The sequence below is a fragment of the Pyrus communis genome, chromosome 14 (assembly GCF_041283825.1).
Source record: "Pyrus communis isolate YQ-2024b chromosome 14, ASM4128382v1, whole genome shotgun sequence".
Taxonomy (NCBI): Eukaryota; Viridiplantae; Streptophyta; class Magnoliopsida; order Rosales; family Rosaceae; genus Pyrus; species Pyrus communis.
In genome coordinates this window covers 1,771,306-1,789,444 of record NC_142578.1, presented here as the reverse complement: position 1 = coordinate 1,789,444, position 18,139 = coordinate 1,771,306, and the positions used below count along the sequence as shown (strand labels likewise).

The following is an 18,139-nucleotide window of genomic DNA, read 5'->3' as shown; positions in this document are numbered from 1 at the left end:
ACCCTTCTTCCCCCGTCGACCATCTCGGCCGCCGGTCTGTCGATTCCTTCGTCGCTGCTCAAATCTTCCCAGTCCGTCCAATCCATCTTCCCCACCCATCTTCTCCAGAATTCCTCCTCCAACTCTTGCTCCTCTTCTTCTTCCTCCTTCTCCTTCTCTTCGTCCTTTCTTTTCTTTTTTTTTTTTTTTTTTTGTTTTTTTTTTTTTCCAGCGGGTCATATTGCATAGAAGGCAGGAAGACGTAGGAAATGGGAACAATGGGGATTAGGGACACTTGGGATTCCGTACGAAATGGGGATAAATTGCTTTTGGTTTTCTATCATGCCACCAAAAAGCTTAAAGCTTTACCAACCATTTCAATGTCTTCCACCGCTCGGATTAGTTTACAATACAAAGTTACAAAATTGTTTCCAATCACAAGTGTCAATCTCACTCCCTCAGAAACCCTAATAAAATACCCAAAGAAATTTATCCCCAATCTCTACCGCTGCACCCTCACCGTCCTCTCCAAAGACGAGGTTGCCGGCGTCAAAATCTCGGGAATTCCATCGTTCGATCCACCATGAACGGCGGCCAAACAGCGTGAACTCTAGGTGGGTCCTGTTCGTGGCACCGAGAGCAGTGGAACGGTGGTGCTGGCAACGATGCTTGTCGCCAAAGTTCGCCGTCAATTCAACTGGGAAGCTCGCCCAAGAAACGGAGGTGGTGGAGATAGGTGGGCTGGGGAAGAAGAGTGAGGGGATGGGTTTGCAGGGGTGGGGTGGGTCTCACTTCTTTAATAAAATATTTAAATATTTAAATATTTTTATTTTTGAATATTTAATTAATTTTTTTAATCCAATTAAGAGTGGGTCCGTCTCAAGCCACAACCGCATTTAATAGAAAAATTAACAAAAAACAGACGGAGGTTTGACATTGCAACAAATTTGTAAGATGATGTATGATAATTTAATTTTTTTGAAACATAAAGTATAAAATTGTGGTTCGACTTATAATTACAGTAGTTTTATATAATTTATCCTAACCTTTTTTTATTTTAACTTTTAACACTATTTTCCTTTCAAATCACAAAGTTCAAACAAGTTGTTGGCCATCTCAAAGATTGGAAATTGGAAAAAGGATACTTGCCAAATCATTTTTCTAGGATCCTAAGGATTTCATAATCGTAATCGTTCATCCTACATCGTACGATCAGTTTTATTAGGTACTATTTATATTTAATTTTAAATTTTAAAATAATTTATAACTACACAATATAAGATGAATGATCATGATCATGAGATTCCTATGATCTCCAAGAAAATGATCCTACAAGGATCGCTGCACTTGGAAAATGGTATTACCAACTTAAACTGAATTTTAAAAAGCAAGCTACCCACTGACAGTGAACTATGCTTTTCCTTCAAACCACACAAATTAAAAATTAAAAGAAATGAAAAAAAATTTAATGAAAATGATTTGAAAATTTTGAGTTTTAACGATAAGGACAAAATAAAAGGTAAAGTGAATAGTACAAGAATTGATTTTTTAGTGTAAAAATATTATTTTTCTTTAAAATGAACAGTATCAGGAGTTTTTCGTTAAAGTTTCCTAAAAAAAAATCCATCCAACATCTCTGTGTCTTTATTTCTTAATTACCTATCAATTTCTCATCACAGATAAATTATCTTCGTCATCCGTGAAAATTAAATCCAAATTAAACTTCGAATTCGATTTACTAAAACTCCAAATTGAATCTCGAATTCGATTTACTTAAACTTACACAAAAACAGTAGAGGCACCAAATCCATCTCCTGGTTGGATATGTCAACGCCAACGGAAACCAAATTAATGGGAGATAAACAACTATGTCGTCTCTCTGGTTAACATTTTGATTTTTACTTTCTATCTTTTAATATAGAGGTGTGATATCCACACATCCCATTTTACTTCTCACACACCTTTTTAATTTTCGATTGTCGGATCGAATGAATTGAAGAAGATCAACATACATAAATTATCCAAAGGTGTGAGAAATAAAATGAGATGTGTGGATAGAATACTCCTTAATACATAATGTTTCAATTTGATATCCTTTTTTCTATATATTTATAAAAAAAAATTCTTATTTAACAAAAAATTAACCTTTTCCTAAATTATAGGGTTAAATTAGCAAATCTATAAGCAGAATTTTACTCAAGGGGTTATATAAAAGGCTTGAGGGAGAGTGTAATCTCTCAAACGTAAGAGAATTTTTTGAAAACTCAACAAATCTCAAGAGGTGCTAGTGTAATTAACTCTTTAAAAAACACAAGAATGTCTACTATTTTCCCTAAATTTCACTTAACTCTGACGATATTTTCAATAAATTTACAAAAGTTAGTCCTAAATCCTAGCAAAACGAACATAAATTTCACAGCTTACAAATTCCTTCATAGGGCAATGAGTCAAACAAAAGTATGTGAACTCTCGCATTTGTCACACTAAATCTGCCAGCAAAGACGAAGTAAAAATCAGCAGTACTGCACCTAATACACATGACAAGGGAAACTACACCAACGCTGCAGACCTAAGCGCTGCTTTTGGTTACTTCGAGCCTTTCAGATCCTCGAAATCCATACCGTTGGCTATATCATCCTCAATAGCATCAGCTTTGGCGTTCGAGTCATGTTCCTTAGCCTTCCTCCCAGTCTATATCGTCCTCATCGTCTGCTGTAGCATCAGCTTCAACGTTCAAGTCATTGACCTTATAATTTTCTGCATTACCTGTAGCGTGCACGGAGAAAAGATGTAAAAACGAGAAAGCTGTGCAGCATGGGAATATTCAAGCACGTCAATGAAGACAATGCATTGCAAAATTTGAACTTCTATATAGAAATAAACTGCGAATCAAAAGCTTGAATATGACCACAAAATAAATCGACACATGTATTGGCTGCCTATAAGTGACCATCGAGTGCCATTCTCATTGTTCGTCAACATTAACTAGGGGACGGGAATACAAATTGAAGAACAATCGGAAATTGAACACTGATTGCCAAATAATAACATTTACCTGTAACTGGAGCCTCTTCCCAGTCTACGTTATCTTCTCCTTCATCCTCGCGCTTTGACTTCATGCCAACCTGACGATTAGGAGACACTGCAGAGGGACCATCAGAGATGCGTGTTTCCTGTTCTTTCTTTGCTTCTTCTTCTTGCTGTCTTTTTATTAGAGCAGCATAATATGCTTTTAAATACTCATCCTGTAAAACAATGAGGATACAATTACGTATTAACTCAAAATTTTAATTAATTTGTTTATTTATTTTGAAGGGGGATCTCAAAGCAAGAAATTATTGCAGACCTGTATATTTTTCTCATTATTTTCAGTACTGAATTTTTTGTCTTCTGAGAACTCTGGAGGTGCTACACTTCCACTGCCATCCATCTTTTGCTCCTGTTTGACCTCTCCACGTTGTTCTTTCGTAAGGGTCATGCCTTGCTTGATCATCCAAGGTGGCAAAACTTTCAGGCTTGTACCATCAGCTTCAGATTTTATATCCTTGCCCTTTCCTTCAACCCCAGAGAAATCAACTTCAACCTGCAAACCGAAGATATTTCAAATACTTACAGTTGATTATATTTTTACCATATAATCATTACTGCCAAATCAAAAATAGTTATCCCAAACACACCTCAAGGCTGATAGACATGATTGGAAGTTTGGAGGGAGGGGGGACAAGAGTTACCTTTGTATCTCCAAGAAAGGGCATTGGCGTTCCACCGTATCCCATCCCATGCGAAGATTTGGAGGGATCCATGGCACTAGACTCACCATTCTCTGCACGTCTGGCAGCACTAGCTCGTGCTTCCCAAGCTTGGAGACTTCCAAATTCAGGAGGAGATAAGTCTTTAACTCTATTAATTTGTTCCATTAGAGGCTTCAGCTGTACCTGCATTCATTTCATTTAATTAACTCATAGAAGAATGACAACAGTAGAACTGTAGAATACACAAATACGATTAAGTGCAACAATTTATGTTAAACGTTAACTTGAATGATGCAGAAGCATAAACACAAACAATAAGGAGTGGTAATGCTAGCATAATAGTATAGAATTAGCAATCAATAGTTGCCCAGTTGAAGACCCGCGTATTCAGAGTTTACAAATGCAAAGAATGAATAAAACCCTACGCATGCCAAGAGATTACAATAATAGAATGAAGTAGAGACATACAAAACACTTAGGACAAGACCTTGCAACAACCCTCAGAAAATAAATTTCTTGAACTTTGACCACCAAAACCATGAGGTAAATTAGCCATGAACATCAGATTATTAACCCGTATAAATGTTCCCTTGCATTTTTCATATCCACCAATGTATGTCATAAGACAAAAACATATAAAAATCAAGAAAAAGAAATGAAAACCATAAAATTATAAGACATTTTACTATAAGAAACAACAAAGCAAAAGCCAAACAAACCTCCATCTTTTGAAGTAAGTCTTTTAATTTTTCACGCCGCCGCCTCCTTGCATTGTCATCTCCATCTCCTACCACTTCTTGCGAAGCTAGCTTGTCACTCTCAGCCACAAGTTCTCCATTACAATTTTCACAATGGAAGTACTCATCCTCCATAGAAACCAGTTGCAGAGCATCTAAAGCGTTGTATCTAAATATTTGTGCTTGCAGGCATAATTCATGTATCAAAATGAGGAACACACAAAGAAACACACAGGAAAAAGAAGAAACAGTTGAGACCTTTTCCCACAGTTAGGGCATACATATTCCTGAACTGTGTTCTTGTCCTCCAACTCATCTTTTAGTTTTTTCCGCAAACGGTGCAGTCTGTACCTTACTACATCGTATATCTGAAACACATTCTAGTTTAGGCCTTAACCAAAAAATAGAAGCCAATATTTTATCAACAACTGAGAAATTATTCAATCAAGTCAAACCAGCAAAACTACCAACATCAGTTCACTCACCACCTAGTTATTGACCTAATTTTTTTTTTACAATTACATAACTAAAACAAATAGATATATATACACACAAAATATACAAAAGCAACCTGTGCATAGTCCAGACAGCAGTAAGAGTGAGTGTGCATCTTAACTTTCTCTTCCCCTTCTTTTACAGGTGGCCCATCTCCTGTGGCAGCGACAGCAGCATTATGCATCTTCGCACCCTTAGCTGTCTGCAAAATTTTTGATATAATGAAAATAATACATAAAGGATTACTATCCACATTGGCTGGCTTGTTAATCCATATCAATCAACAGCAAAAAGGAGCAAGATTTGTTCCATACAAATTACTAGACTTCATCCTTTATATCTAAGGGAAAGATTAATTCATCAAATAAAGCACGATGGACTACTAGAACAACCACAATGCACGAACTAGCACGAACTATGAAACTTAATTGGAACGAGATAATCATCTAGTATAACCTAAAATGAAACTTCAAAAAGCAATCCCTCATTACATCTTCAAACATAAGATTAAAGGTGCCAAAAGACCCTGATTGTCCAATATATCAAAAAATAGTGTAAAACAAGAACCTAACATAAATACAGAGTAAATTTTATTTTTATAAGATAGTGTATAATGAAGAAGTGCTAATAACAAGGTGTTCTTGCAGGTTTAAGCATGTTGTCAGTGAAAAAATTGATTCCCTGCCTTCACAACCATATCTAATTACTTTTTCTGAACCTGGTAAGGCATGGTATAATTGGTCCCTATAAACCTGATTAAACCCTTTATCTGAAGACTACAATAGCCTGGTACACCCAGGTTGACCTGCCTCAGGTGAATCAAATGCAGTCTAGTTCTTTCAGAAAAAAAACAATACAACCAGTTCTTTTTTGACTCGTTTATACAAGGGCCTTTCTTCTTAGCTTCTGGAATTCAAGAAAGGAAATTCTCTTCGACACACACGTGCGCACACTGGTGTTTATCTCTTTCTCTTGTACCTCATATTTTAAGAGATGTCATTTCAGAGTTTATCTGGTCACTGTTCTAGTCACATGGATTGGACTTGGATCCCTCCTTATGCTTTTATCATATGGTTGGGCCGAAGTAACAGCTAAGAGCCTAAGACCATTCACATATAATCAGCAAACCCTTAAAGCCATTAGATAATTTGGACCGAGGGGCCTCGAAGCTCCACCATTGCTTTACAAAATCTTGGTTTATTCTATTTCTATTTGAAATGACTAATGTTACAAACTAGATTGAGCACTAGGATCACTTACAAGTGACAGATATCTAAAAAATACAGATACCTACATTGTTAATATCATTCTTGGTTTAACCTTTCAAGCACGTTTCTTGCAAGAAACTTCTCTTTGTTTTCATATATTAATAATCACAAAATGAATCAGAATGATACATAAAACTCATCAGATGGACCAAACCAAATAAAACACAATAACTAAGATCAAACAAATGACCTCTCTCCTATGATCTCTGGTGACCAGTTTTTCCTCCTCAAAGAATCGCAAAGTACGACGAAGTTGCTTCGAGTGCAGTTTCAAGTCCTTTGCCAAATCTTCTTCTCTTACCCATTGTCGTCTGGCATGAAAAAATCTAAACATTACTCACAAGCAAACAAATGACAAACTAAAAAATCTTGAGCACCTTCACCCTCACACACACATACACATACACAGAATCACCCAGGTAATACACAATAAAAATCCGCATAGCAAAGTCTAATGCTAAGTTTGTAGGGCCCGTTTGGGATTGCTTCTGGACCAGAATAACTAACGTGTTTTTAGATAACCAAAGGTACTTCTGACTACGAACTCATTTGGGGCTGCTTTTGTAGGAAGCAATTCTGTTCACAAGTGCTTTTGCTCAAAAGTTTAAAAATTCAAGTGCTTCTTGGAAAATCACTTCTACAACCCAAAAGAGCTTTTAAGTTTTTTTCCACCAAACGTAGTGAGAAGCGCTGTTGGTTGTCAAGATTCACTGTTAGTGCTTCTAGAAGAAATCCCAAACATGCCTATGTTTGACAGGAAAAAAATGTTTATGAGTCATGGAAGCGCTTTCTGGAAAGCAAGAAACACCAAGCATTTGCGAGTGCTTTTCAAGGAAGCACTTGGATTTTTAATAAAGATTTCGGCATGTATATAGTAAAGTACTACTAGCAAAAGCATTAATAAGCAAAAATGATTCCTACAATACGAGCCCGTGGCATTTGGCATGATCAAGTAATCAAATTCACACACAAATTCAACCAAAGTAGTTGCTCATAGCTCACTTCACCATCCCCAATTCACATTTCCCCTCTCAATTTACTCATTCAATAATCGTAGTTACCAATACTCTCACACTCCACATTTCTACGATTTCGGGTTTTCATCAAATTAAAAATTTCATCTTTCAATCTAAAAACGCTTCCTTTATCCAAAAAAAATACAATCAACTTCACAAACCTCGACAGAGCATCGAGCACCACCACCGCAATCCCCCGATTATCGCTCCGGCCGGTCTTGGGCTGATTCTCCCCTTTCGCCGGTATGTCATCGTAGAACGCCCTCGCTGTAAGCTTCACCAACCTGAATTCCGATTGGAAACACCAAAAAGATAATAAAAACCGTCATTTAAATTTCTGTAGTTTTCATGCGATTGCAAATTGATCGAATTAATCACAGAAACCCTAGGGGGGTTGAAGAGTACTTGTTAAACGGCTCGATGCTCATCGTCCACTAATCAATTTCGGCGAATTTGATTCGATTTTGAATAATTCTCCCTCTCCTTCTCCCTCTCCCTCTGCCTCTGCTGTGCGCGCGGGTTCAGTTGGGCTACTGCTTGGAAGAGAGAGAGAGCGAGAGAGGTCTGAAGCTCTCTGGTAGGTTATGGAGGGACCTACGGTAATGCCTTATGCAGTTGAATTTTCTTAAAAGGCCTTTGAGAATATGCGATTCACGAATACGGTCGGCAGGTTTTTGAACTATTGTAATACAACCCACATCCAATGATCCAAACCATGGATTTTGTTCATTTACTTTCGTAAATTCATGGTAGGAGAATTTGAAATTGGAACATCTTTCGAGTAATGTTGATAGTAGTAAAATATTTGTTTGATTGACTAGTAAATTATATATATATATATATATATATATATATATATATGTTAAATATGTATGTTGTAGCGCGTCAGCGTTCACATTATTTATTTATTGTTCGTAAATTTCTACCACTTGTTTGGGTGATGTCTTTTCATTTAGTGAGCCCTATGTGATTGAATGATAAACTTTGCCAGCTTTTGCCTCTGACACGACTAACATCTTTCTCGATTCATAAGAAAGATTTGAAAGTGAGTGACAATGAAGCTCTATAAGTGTTCTAATTGGCATTAAGGCTTTGAGACAAATTTTGTGCTTTGAGAGTTGTTGATAATTGATAATATACGTCATGTAGATACTACATTTCTCCTATTCGTAAAAGAGTTTGAGATCATTATAGATATAATAATTGAAACAATGAAACTTAAAGAGTTTTTTTGTTTTGAATCACTTAACTTGCTATAATAGCGAGAGATTTCAATCTAAGACACTATCTACATAAATGGGAATTATATTCATTTTCTATAAAATGAATATGCCTTTTAAGTTGCTAATTCAAATGTCGTTTGGTTTAAGTATTGATTCATAGTACTTTAAAAAATGTACACTACAAGTAGGAGCCTTAAAAAGTACAATCCACTATCATGTCAAGCATATAAGATGAAATTTATCATAATGTCCACGCTATGTCAACTATTTAATAATTTTGTTAAAGAAATTGACAAAATAGGGTAAACTGAAACGCGAAACAAGAGTATATGCGGTAAGTGAGACACAATCGGCAAAGAGTATAATGGCCATTGCAAAAAATAAGCCTAAAAAGTATGATCCGCCACCACAAGTGGTAAATTAAGCATATAAGATGAAACATATGGGCAATTCATAATTTCCAAACTTTATAGACCTCACATAACAAATTAGGCTTCTTTCGATTGTATGATGTGACGCAATGCAATTTAAATAAATAGTTTTGTCATCCCAAGGGTCCCACACTTACAATCTGGAGCACACTTTGAATTCAACAAAGATCTTTCATCAGCCGTTAGATCAGTATCGAGAACACGTGTACGGTTCTGACGAGAAGAAAAGTGCAGTGGTCTAGCTCCTAACGATCCTTCTCTCTCTAACTTTCTCTCACTAGGCTTCCCTTACTTCTATGGCGAAGCCTCGAAAGCCCAAGAACGAAGACGCCAAGCCCGACAACTGCGGGCCCGTCGGCTGCCACCAGAAGCCTACCTCTCCATCGACGTCGATAAGCGTCGCATTTACGGGTTCGTCCCTACCCTCCATTAACACAGAGACAAGGAAGAACACACTGTTGCATGTTCACTGAATTCGTGACGAATCTCTATCAATTTTGGGGAAATTCGATTGGGTTTTGAGATTCGGGGAAATTGTGAAGTGGGCATTGTTTTGGTAAAACTTGATTGTAGATAAGCAGCTTTGGGAGCCAGAAATTGTTGTGATTCTGCATGCTTACTGTTAAAGTTGCTTAATTTTGTTCAATTTTGATGGGATTGTAGGTACACTTGAGTTGAAGATTGTGGTCCCAGAAATTGGAATTGTGGAGTTACACGCAGAGAATTTGGGGATTGAGAGTGTTTCAGTCGACGGAGGGCAGACAGAGTAATCATAAAGATGAGGAGAGCGAGAGGAGCTGGAGCTGGGTCACGTCGCCAAGCTCCGCTGCCAATGCGGCTGGGTCAACATATATATCGGCTCCTGAGAGAGAGCTGGTCCCGAATTTACTGATCAATTGCTGTAAGGCTTTCAAGGCCGGAAGTGACTGCAGGAGCAACTGGTTGGGGATAATGAGGTGCAGCGTTCTTCTGGAGAAGTCAAGCAGGTTATGGTTTATTTTTGGAGTTGTGAGTTGAAAATATGTGGCGGGTTTTCGTAGTTCAGGATTGATCAATGTTAATGGTTAGGATGGCATTAATTTTTGTGTTTTGTATCGAATTTAGCTGGTAGGGATTATTATGTATGCGCATATGGACTTACACGTTTATGCATTTATACTTGTACATATTGACTGAAAAAGAAGAAAAAAGACTTACTTGTGTATGGTTCAGATTTTTGTTGCCCTGCAATTTTCTAGAATTTTCGTGGTGGGATTTTAGAGTTCACGATTAATCAATGTAAATGGTTTTGGTGGCATTACATTTCGTTTTTTGTATTGAATTTAGCTGGCAGGGATCATTACGCAGGCCCATATGCGTTTAAGCATTTATACTTGTACGTATTGACTGAAAAAGAAATAAAAACAATTACTTGCGTATGTTTCAGATCTTTGTTTCCCTGCCCTATGTAGAATCTTTCTGGTGTGTGTTCATAGCTTAATAGACGGTGAATGTTGATTTTATTCCAATAGTTATTAGGAAACGATCAGTATCAGAGCTGGTCATTTTCTGGAGGGTTTGGTTGGCGTGGTGTGTTGTGACTGTTTATCTTGTCTATGGCTTCTCATGTAGTTTGGTGTTGGTTCAGAATGCGAGATTAGTTCGTATTGATTATTGGGTAGAAAAAGCAGAGACAGGAATTTGTTTTCATGATGCTGTTCTACATACTGATAACCAGATACGACGTGCACGGTGCTGGTTCCCTTGTATAGATGTCAATTCACAAAGTTGTTGGTACTAATTGTCTAATTGTGCTATTCTTTTGGTAGTTTTGCGTATTATTGACAACACTCGCTTATTCATAATGACTATTACATGTTCAGCTATGATCTGGAGTTCACTGTTGCACAAAATCTTGTGGCTGTTAGCACTAAACCAGGTGAGATCAACGATAGAACACGAATCTATTCATGTTTAAGTGCCAACATATTGTGTATTTTTCATGACAGAAGTGCATATGCCTGTGATGAGTACAATAACCAGTGTGTAAAATGTAATTGTATGACAAAAGTATAGCAGAATAAAATCTGAACTTAAGAGGCATATTCTGTGATTTTTATCCCTTAAAACAGTAGTTAGCAAACAATAGAAAAATAATGTTTGAAGTAAATACTTCTCACAGAAAAGTAAGGAAATTTGTCACAAAAAGAAAGAGTTATTCAGTAAGTAATTACCACTTTGTGTGATTAATTCCTTGCCATGATATAAACCAGGATTCGATTCCTGGTTGGTGCATTATTTGCGGGGATAGCTCAATTGGGAGAGCATCAGACTGAAGATCTAAAGTCACATGTTTGATCCACGCTCACTGCAGGCATCTAACTTGATCAACGCTCTGTTGAGTGGACCTTTAACAATTTTCAGAACTTAGTAGTCTAAACTAATTTTTATGCTTTTTGTAATAGCCACTTTCTAATTGAACTTCTAGTTTATTGCCAATTTGGTTATAATAATCAGCTTCCCTTAACAATTTAACATCTGCAAGGGTTTTTGGGTGGTTCTTTAGTATCTTACCCAACTGAAGTGAGAATTTTCTTCAACTATTGAAATTGATTTGTTGACTCAGTGCTTTTGATAATCTTCGCTTCAACAGTAGCTTTTATATTTGCATTGCAATTCTTTGTTTAGTGTTTATATCTGTGTCTTGAGACTTCAACTTTTATGTTGGCATGTTCAGAATGATGTTATTGTCTTGCAGGATACTGATTGGGCTGGCCTACTCCATTTAGTGAAATTTTATAAAAGTTGATGCAAACATCGGACTCCCCAAGTATGTTCTGTACATATGTGTTTGAACTCCAAGTGGTTGAGAGCTTCCGTTAACAACACCATTTAACAAAGATTTTTCTTGTTAATATTGCCAGGCCAAATGACTTCCATGACATTTCTGAGTACTTAAGTATCACCTGTTGTTTCAAGGAAGTTGCAATAAAATGCTTCTGTTGGTAGCCTTCCTTTACTTAACACAAAATTGTCGAGTAATTTCATTTTATGTGCCTTTATGATACGTAACGTTCTACCTTCACTCTCACCTGTAGTACAGTCTTATTTTGGTGTTTTGGATCTCAGTTTTTCCTGACATAGGCATAGTGATACTGATATCATATGCATCTGAGTTCTGGATTAGCTGTCCTGAACACATTCAACTAGTGTCATTCATGTGTTTGATAGTTAAATCTATGGTTGTATCATGCTACTTATATCATCAACATCACCATCATGTTTAATGATGGTCATGTATTTCATCTGTCAAGAACCATCTGTATATTATATTGTTTTTATAATATCTTGCAGGCCATTCCTCATGCTATTGCTATGGTCAGAGCTGCAGACAAGAAAAGTCCAAGGGAGGCTGTGGAGTTTGTTTTACAACTTTTGAAGGTAGTATTGTCGTGGACATTTCTCATATAGCATCAACTGAAAAAGTTATGGTGACAAGAATAACAATATTTTTCAGTTGGCCTAGATTTAGTCCTACAGATAGGACTTTCTAAACTTGAGAGCTAAAGAAATAGTTGTGCAAAATTATTGTCTTGATTCTGTGCTGTGCTTGACCATTGTCTAACAGTAAACAATCTGGATTTTGTATATTAATCTGATTTGAAGTTTGAACTTCCCCTGAGGCCACACTCTGAACATCAATTCTAAATGTTGTCTTTAACTTTGTGACAGTACAATGACAACAATGGGAACCCTTACTCTGATGTCTTCTGGCTTGCTGCATTAATCAAGTCTGTTGGAGAACTTGAAATCGGGCAACAGGTTTGTTTTATAAGATAATTCTCGGTGGTTCTGTTGAGGCTTCCATGTCTGTCTTTGGCTACGAGCCTATGATGAACAATGCGTTGGTTTACCTTAAGAAGCACGTAAGACTAGATTTTGGATTAGCCTACGTAAGACTATATTAAATAGGCCTATGTAATATGCACTTCTGTCCTGGTGTAATCCATTTCGGAGTTGCTTTTACATGAATACTGTTTTTACCCCGGACTCTCAAGGGTATAACTGTATAACCTCTGAAAAAAAAATATGTCATCCAATTTTTTACGTGGGTATCACATTGGATAACCCCATAATTGTCAAATATGAAGTTCATAATCATGTGATCCCTTTATTCCATTTCAGAGTATTCTCCTGTTATCGTCTCTTCTAAAGCGCATTGATCACCTCTTGCAATTTGACAGGTGTGTTAACTCATTTCATACTGAAGTCAATGTTTTATATCAAGTAATAGATTTAATTGATTGTCTCTATAAGTGGCATGTTGCAGGTTGATGCCTAGCTACAATGGTATCTTGTCAGTCGGCTGTATTAGGGCCCTGACTCAGGTTGCCCTAAAACTGTTGGGATTTGTTCCTCTGGTGAGTAATTTCTCACCTATGCTTTGCTTTTTAAACTACATGTAGTGTTGGGGACTTCATCTAGCTCTTTGACTTGCTACAGGATCGCGTGTTTGAACTTGTAAAACCCTTTTGGGATATCAAAGCTGAATGGCAAGTTCGGGCTGAAGCAAGCAGAGCACTCCTTGATTTTGAATTCCATTGCAAAGGCATTGATGCAGCTTTGCAACTGTTTATCAAATATTTAGATGAAGAGATGTCCTTCAGAGGTTCTTGTCACTACTTTCCCCGTGAATGTTGGAAATCTCATTGCTTCATTACCAGGGTGCATTTTCATTATTGTATATATTTCTTGATTGCAGGGCAGGTGAAGCTGGCCGTGCATGCTATGAGGTTATGCCAGATTAGAGGTGGATCTGATCTTGCCGACAACATCAGGAGCGAAACTCTTGTGGCTTTGCTTCGTCTACTTGAAGGCCAGATGGCTTTTAATAATATCTTTCTTCGTCATCACTTATTCTGCATCCTACAAATCCTTGCAGGAAGGTCGGAACACCGTTTTCCCCTATTTATTCTTTTGCTGTTTTTACATACAGAAAAGTTTTTACTTGATTATGATTACTGATCATAAACCATTTCATTTAGGTGAAGCGGAAAGCTTCCGAGAGCAGAAAAACATCTTTGCTGCTTTCATCCCAGAAAGTAAATATGTGGAACCACCTTCCGAAGCTCCAAACCTTTCACATGGTGATTTAACTGTTCCTGAAACTTCCAGCAGCTTCCAAGAACGATTTGGGTGCTCCAGAACCTACAACTGATGGTTTTGGTGCTCCAGAACTTCCCAGTGGTGGTCTTGGTGATCCAGAACCTTCCATTGGTGGTTTTGGTGCTCCAGAACCTCCGATTGGTAGTTTTGATGGCTTAGCGGTTTCAGAACCTTCTGTTGTGAGCCCTAGCAATCAAAATCTCGAGGAAGTTAACACTTGGCTTGATCTTGGATCCCGGATGACTGCCAGCATTGGTAGCGCAAAACTTGCTAGTGATGTGGATGATAGAGGAAAGGAATTACAATGCACTGCCGTTTCTAGCAAAGTTTCTGCGCTGCCTCGGCCCGAAGATCCATCACCTAGCCTTATCCAAGATAACCGAGATGCAGAAGTACAGAAGTATGCAAGTCTCCAAGCTCTTTCGGTTCCTAGGAACGATATTATTGGTGGTTCAGCTGGAATGTTGGATTCTCTTCCTCGCGGGAAAGAGAAGGAGAAAAAGAAAGACGAGAAATGAAAGAGGGATGGCCATAAGGGCCACCGAGATGATCCTGAGTATTTGGAGCGGAAGCGTATAAAGAAGGTGAAGAAGCAGAAGGAGAAAGAAATGGCGAAGCTGTTGAATGAGCGCGCGAAAGTACCTTCCGCGGAGTTACCAAGTCCGCAACTGTGCAACTCAAACTGGTCGAGCCCAGTGGATCCAACAAGTTAGTGATCACAGGGGTTGAAACCACCAGGCCTGCGCCATCCGAAGGTACTACTTCCGCCACTCCGAAGTTTCGTATTAAAACAAAGATCCGAACACTGAACAATCCGTGACGAGGGTGGTTTTCCCTCATCGTAAATTTTCGAAACCGGCGAGGGTGGTTGTTTTAAATTTTTGTATCGTAGTTTGTTTTGTATCCGGCAAGGCAGTGGTTTAGGTGTGTATAGTGGTAAATGGGAGACTAGCTGACACTAGAATTAATATTCTTTACAATTTTGTTTTTATTTTTACTGCCTTTAATTTAATTTTTGCGAAGTTAATTCTTTTAATAATGTAATTGTAACTATTTATTTTCTCATGTGTGCATCTGTCGATGTCATTTATGAGATAAGGATTTGTTGTTGTTATTTACTTTGCGTCCCCCCAATCAGTTTGCTCGGCTTTTCAATGCACACAATGGTGTACAAGTAATATTCTAATTTTCGTTCTTAGTCAAGAATTTAAAAAATTAAATCTCAATCGGATACACCTCAATGTCAATAGATTTTGAAAGTGGGAAAGGTGCGCTTAATGCTTAGGGGTGCTAAACCTAGGTGCTGTTTACAGTTATTAGAGTGGTGGTTTTCTTATTGGGCTCATGGAGTATGCTCTTTCAACAGGTGAGCTGCATTTGGTATGTGAAAATGAATTCATAGAATTTTTCTAGGGGGACGGAATGCAAAATTTCCTTAACATGTTTGCAGTGGTGGATCCAGGATTTCAAGATCGGGAGGTCTCAACATAAAAATTAAAAAAAAAAAAAAAAAAAGAATTTGGTTCCATATCACTATTTTCTATTGATTTTGGTTCATTGAATAAATCAAGATTAATCTCAAAGGTAATAAAACCAACAAATTCTCCTCAGCAACATAATGCAATTAGTGACTCTACAAAGATAAAATTTGTTACTATACATATATATTATTAATTGGGAGTTGGGACTACAGTCTAGGATTAAAAAGCTTATATGAATTTGGAAGAAATAAAATTAGGCAACTAAGGGTGGTGGAACAGCAAATGGTGGTGGGGAATATGATAACTTGGGTTTAAAGTTGGAAGATTGTGATGATTGGGGCTGGGAATTCTTAAATATAATTTGGGGATACTGGAAAAGATCGGGGTTCTTGAGCTCTGTAGAAAAAAAAAACAGAGATATTTTAGTTTTAAAATTTTTTATAATGACCTGACTAAAAAATGTTGTTGTTTTGGCTAGGTCTTTTAAAACAAAAATTAAAAATCTCTTCTTCTTCTTTGTAATAAGCACTGCTGCTTGCATATCCATTGAGGCAATAAGGCTCTCCACTGCACCTGCTCAAATTGTTAGAGGGTCCTGAAAGTCGATCACAAGTGTTTCTTCAAGCTTCCTAAGGGTCCCGAGACCCTCCAAAGCCCTTTATGGATCCGCTAGTGCATGTTTGGTAACAATGGAAAAGTAGGCAGGAACTATCATTTTTGGGATATCAAAAAAAAAAATTGTTAATAAGGACAAGTTTGTCATTAAAATGGTAATTAACGTACGTTAGGGTGGAGGGATTCACTTCCCCCACCCCGCTCTTCCCCCCCCCCCCCCCCCCCCCCCCCCCCCCCCCCCCAACAAAAAAAAATCATTTGACTTGCCAAACATAGGAAAGGCAACACTTTCCTTTTACCAAGCTCTGTTTCCCTCCTACCAAACGTAGCCTTGAGGAAAGTTTATTGTGTTAAAGGTTTATTTCAGTATCGTTTTTCTATAAACTGCTTCTATGACTAAAAATAATTTTGAATTTGTTGTTAAACATAATAAAAAACCTTGTAAGATTGTTATAAAACACTTTAAGCAATCGCAAACAAGTCATAAGTATGAACTTCATGTTCTCGCGCCTCATATGTTTACCCTAATTTTTCAATTTTCGATGGCATTTCTATTTTGTTTCTCCTTTGAGGCTGGGGGTTGGGTTACTATTGCCTAGGGTTAGGAAGATGAAGGTTTTTAGGTTTTCAGAGGGGAAGTAGCTAGGGGTGTGCAGCTAAATATATGAATGGCACTATTCAGTCAAAGGGCTGGTTTGATATTACTGTGTTTTGAAAAAAAAAAACTGTTTTTGCTGTACCGTGAGAATAAGCTTATTTTTTATATTTCATGTTTTCAGCTTATTTTCATCCAAAATTATGAAAATAAGCTGTTTTTAAGTATTTACCAAATACCTTTTTGAACTCAGTTTTTTTTTTATACTCATTTTTTATAAAAGCACTTCAGTATCAAACCAGTATAAAATTATATGTTGCTGTCGTGGATCTCTCACGGATCTTACTTGTGGGAGAAGGCAGAGAGAAAGAAATAAGCAAGAAAAGAGGAGCTAAGCTACTCTTATCGAGTCTGTCTCTCACCCACAGGCACAGGCCACAGCGCACAGCCACGAGGGGTCCCCCACGGCCACATGCCAGGCGAAAACCATGGACTGCCTTTACCCTTGCATGGTGAGTATGGCCATGCTTTATGGTTCGTTGAAGACTGTAATTGATTGCATCAGGCTTTGTGGTGGTTTGTTCTTACAAGTTGTGTTTCTGTTTTGTGTATTAACAAATGCAAGATTTTAAAAGGTTCGGTGCTCCATCGAGTTAAGGGAAAAAGACATGTTTGAATTTCTGCAAAGCTTGAGTTTAGATGAATCTTCAGATGAACAAAAGAGAAGGAGGGAGTGAACGCAAATATTTACATTGTGTAACGAGGGCTACGTTAGCAAATCAATAAAAATATAATTATGACTGTATTGGAAGAGGAATGCTAATTGGACTCTTTCAAAATAGAACATTTCATGAATTCTCTGTGACCTATGCTTTTGGCACTATGTTTTGTACTGTTGACATGGAAATTAATATTAAACTATGAGGTATCAGAAAGTGCATGAAGACTTTGGAATTAGTAGGGACGGAAGTTAATGGGTGAGAATGCCTACATGGATTAACAATTATAGGGGCGGAATAAGAGAATTTCGGGTTCAAATTTTATGCACTCAAAATCCTCTAAGGCCTCTCTATGTTCTATCTACTTGAGTGACACGTTTCCTTAATTTATCTTACTTTTTTTTGTTTTTTTTTTTTTGGGGGGGTGGGGAAAGTTTACGCTATTAAATAGGATTTAAATAAATAGCAAAGTGTTAACAAATGAGTTAAGTCACAGAGAGTCACATAAGATATTTTTGGATAAATGATAGGATAATTACACTAAATTAATTTAAACTATGAGGTTTCGAACACGAGACTTCAAGTGCATGAGCAAAAACTCTTAACCAATTGAGTTACAAGCCACTTGCAAGCCATTTTAGATGCAAAAGATTTGAACTCAAGAATTTCAGCCTCCAATTAGA

The 18,139-nt window shown here is 37.4% G+C and overlaps 1 protein-coding gene and 1 pseudogene across 2 annotated transcripts; one reads left to right on the top strand and one right to left on the bottom strand.

Moving 5' to 3' along the window:
* Nucleotides 1-2,169: 2,169 nt before the first annotated feature.
* On the bottom strand, nt 2,170-7,943 carry LOC137712843 (uncharacterized). The gene is made up of 10 exons (XM_068452015.2): nt 7,653-7,943; nt 7,409-7,531; nt 6,422-6,542; nt 5,040-5,165; nt 4,727-4,836; nt 4,451-4,637; nt 3,711-3,914; nt 3,326-3,562; nt 3,035-3,224; nt 2,170-2,745 (listed from the first exon to the last, which is right to left on the bottom strand). The coding sequence occupies exons 1-10, from the start codon at nt 7,673-7,675 to the stop codon at nt 2,654-2,656; spliced, it is 1,413 nt and encodes a 470-aa protein (XP_068308116.2). The 5' UTR covers nt 7,676-7,943; the 3' UTR covers nt 2,170-2,653.
* Nucleotides 7,944-9,197: 1,254 nt separating this feature from the next.
* LOC137712406 (transcription initiation factor TFIID subunit 2-like) lies at nt 9,198-15,160 on the top strand (annotated as a pseudogene). The gene is made up of 13 exons (XR_015955859.1): nt 9,198-9,312; nt 9,565-9,887; nt 10,529-10,674; nt 10,764-10,955; nt 11,569-11,623; nt 12,112-12,321; nt 12,613-12,702; nt 13,066-13,124; nt 13,211-13,301; nt 13,384-13,549; nt 13,643-13,837; nt 13,926-13,982; nt 14,059-15,160. The product of XR_015955859.1 is annotated as a transcription initiation factor TFIID subunit 2-like (transcript).
* The last annotated feature ends 2,979 nt before the right edge of the window (nt 15,161-18,139 follow it).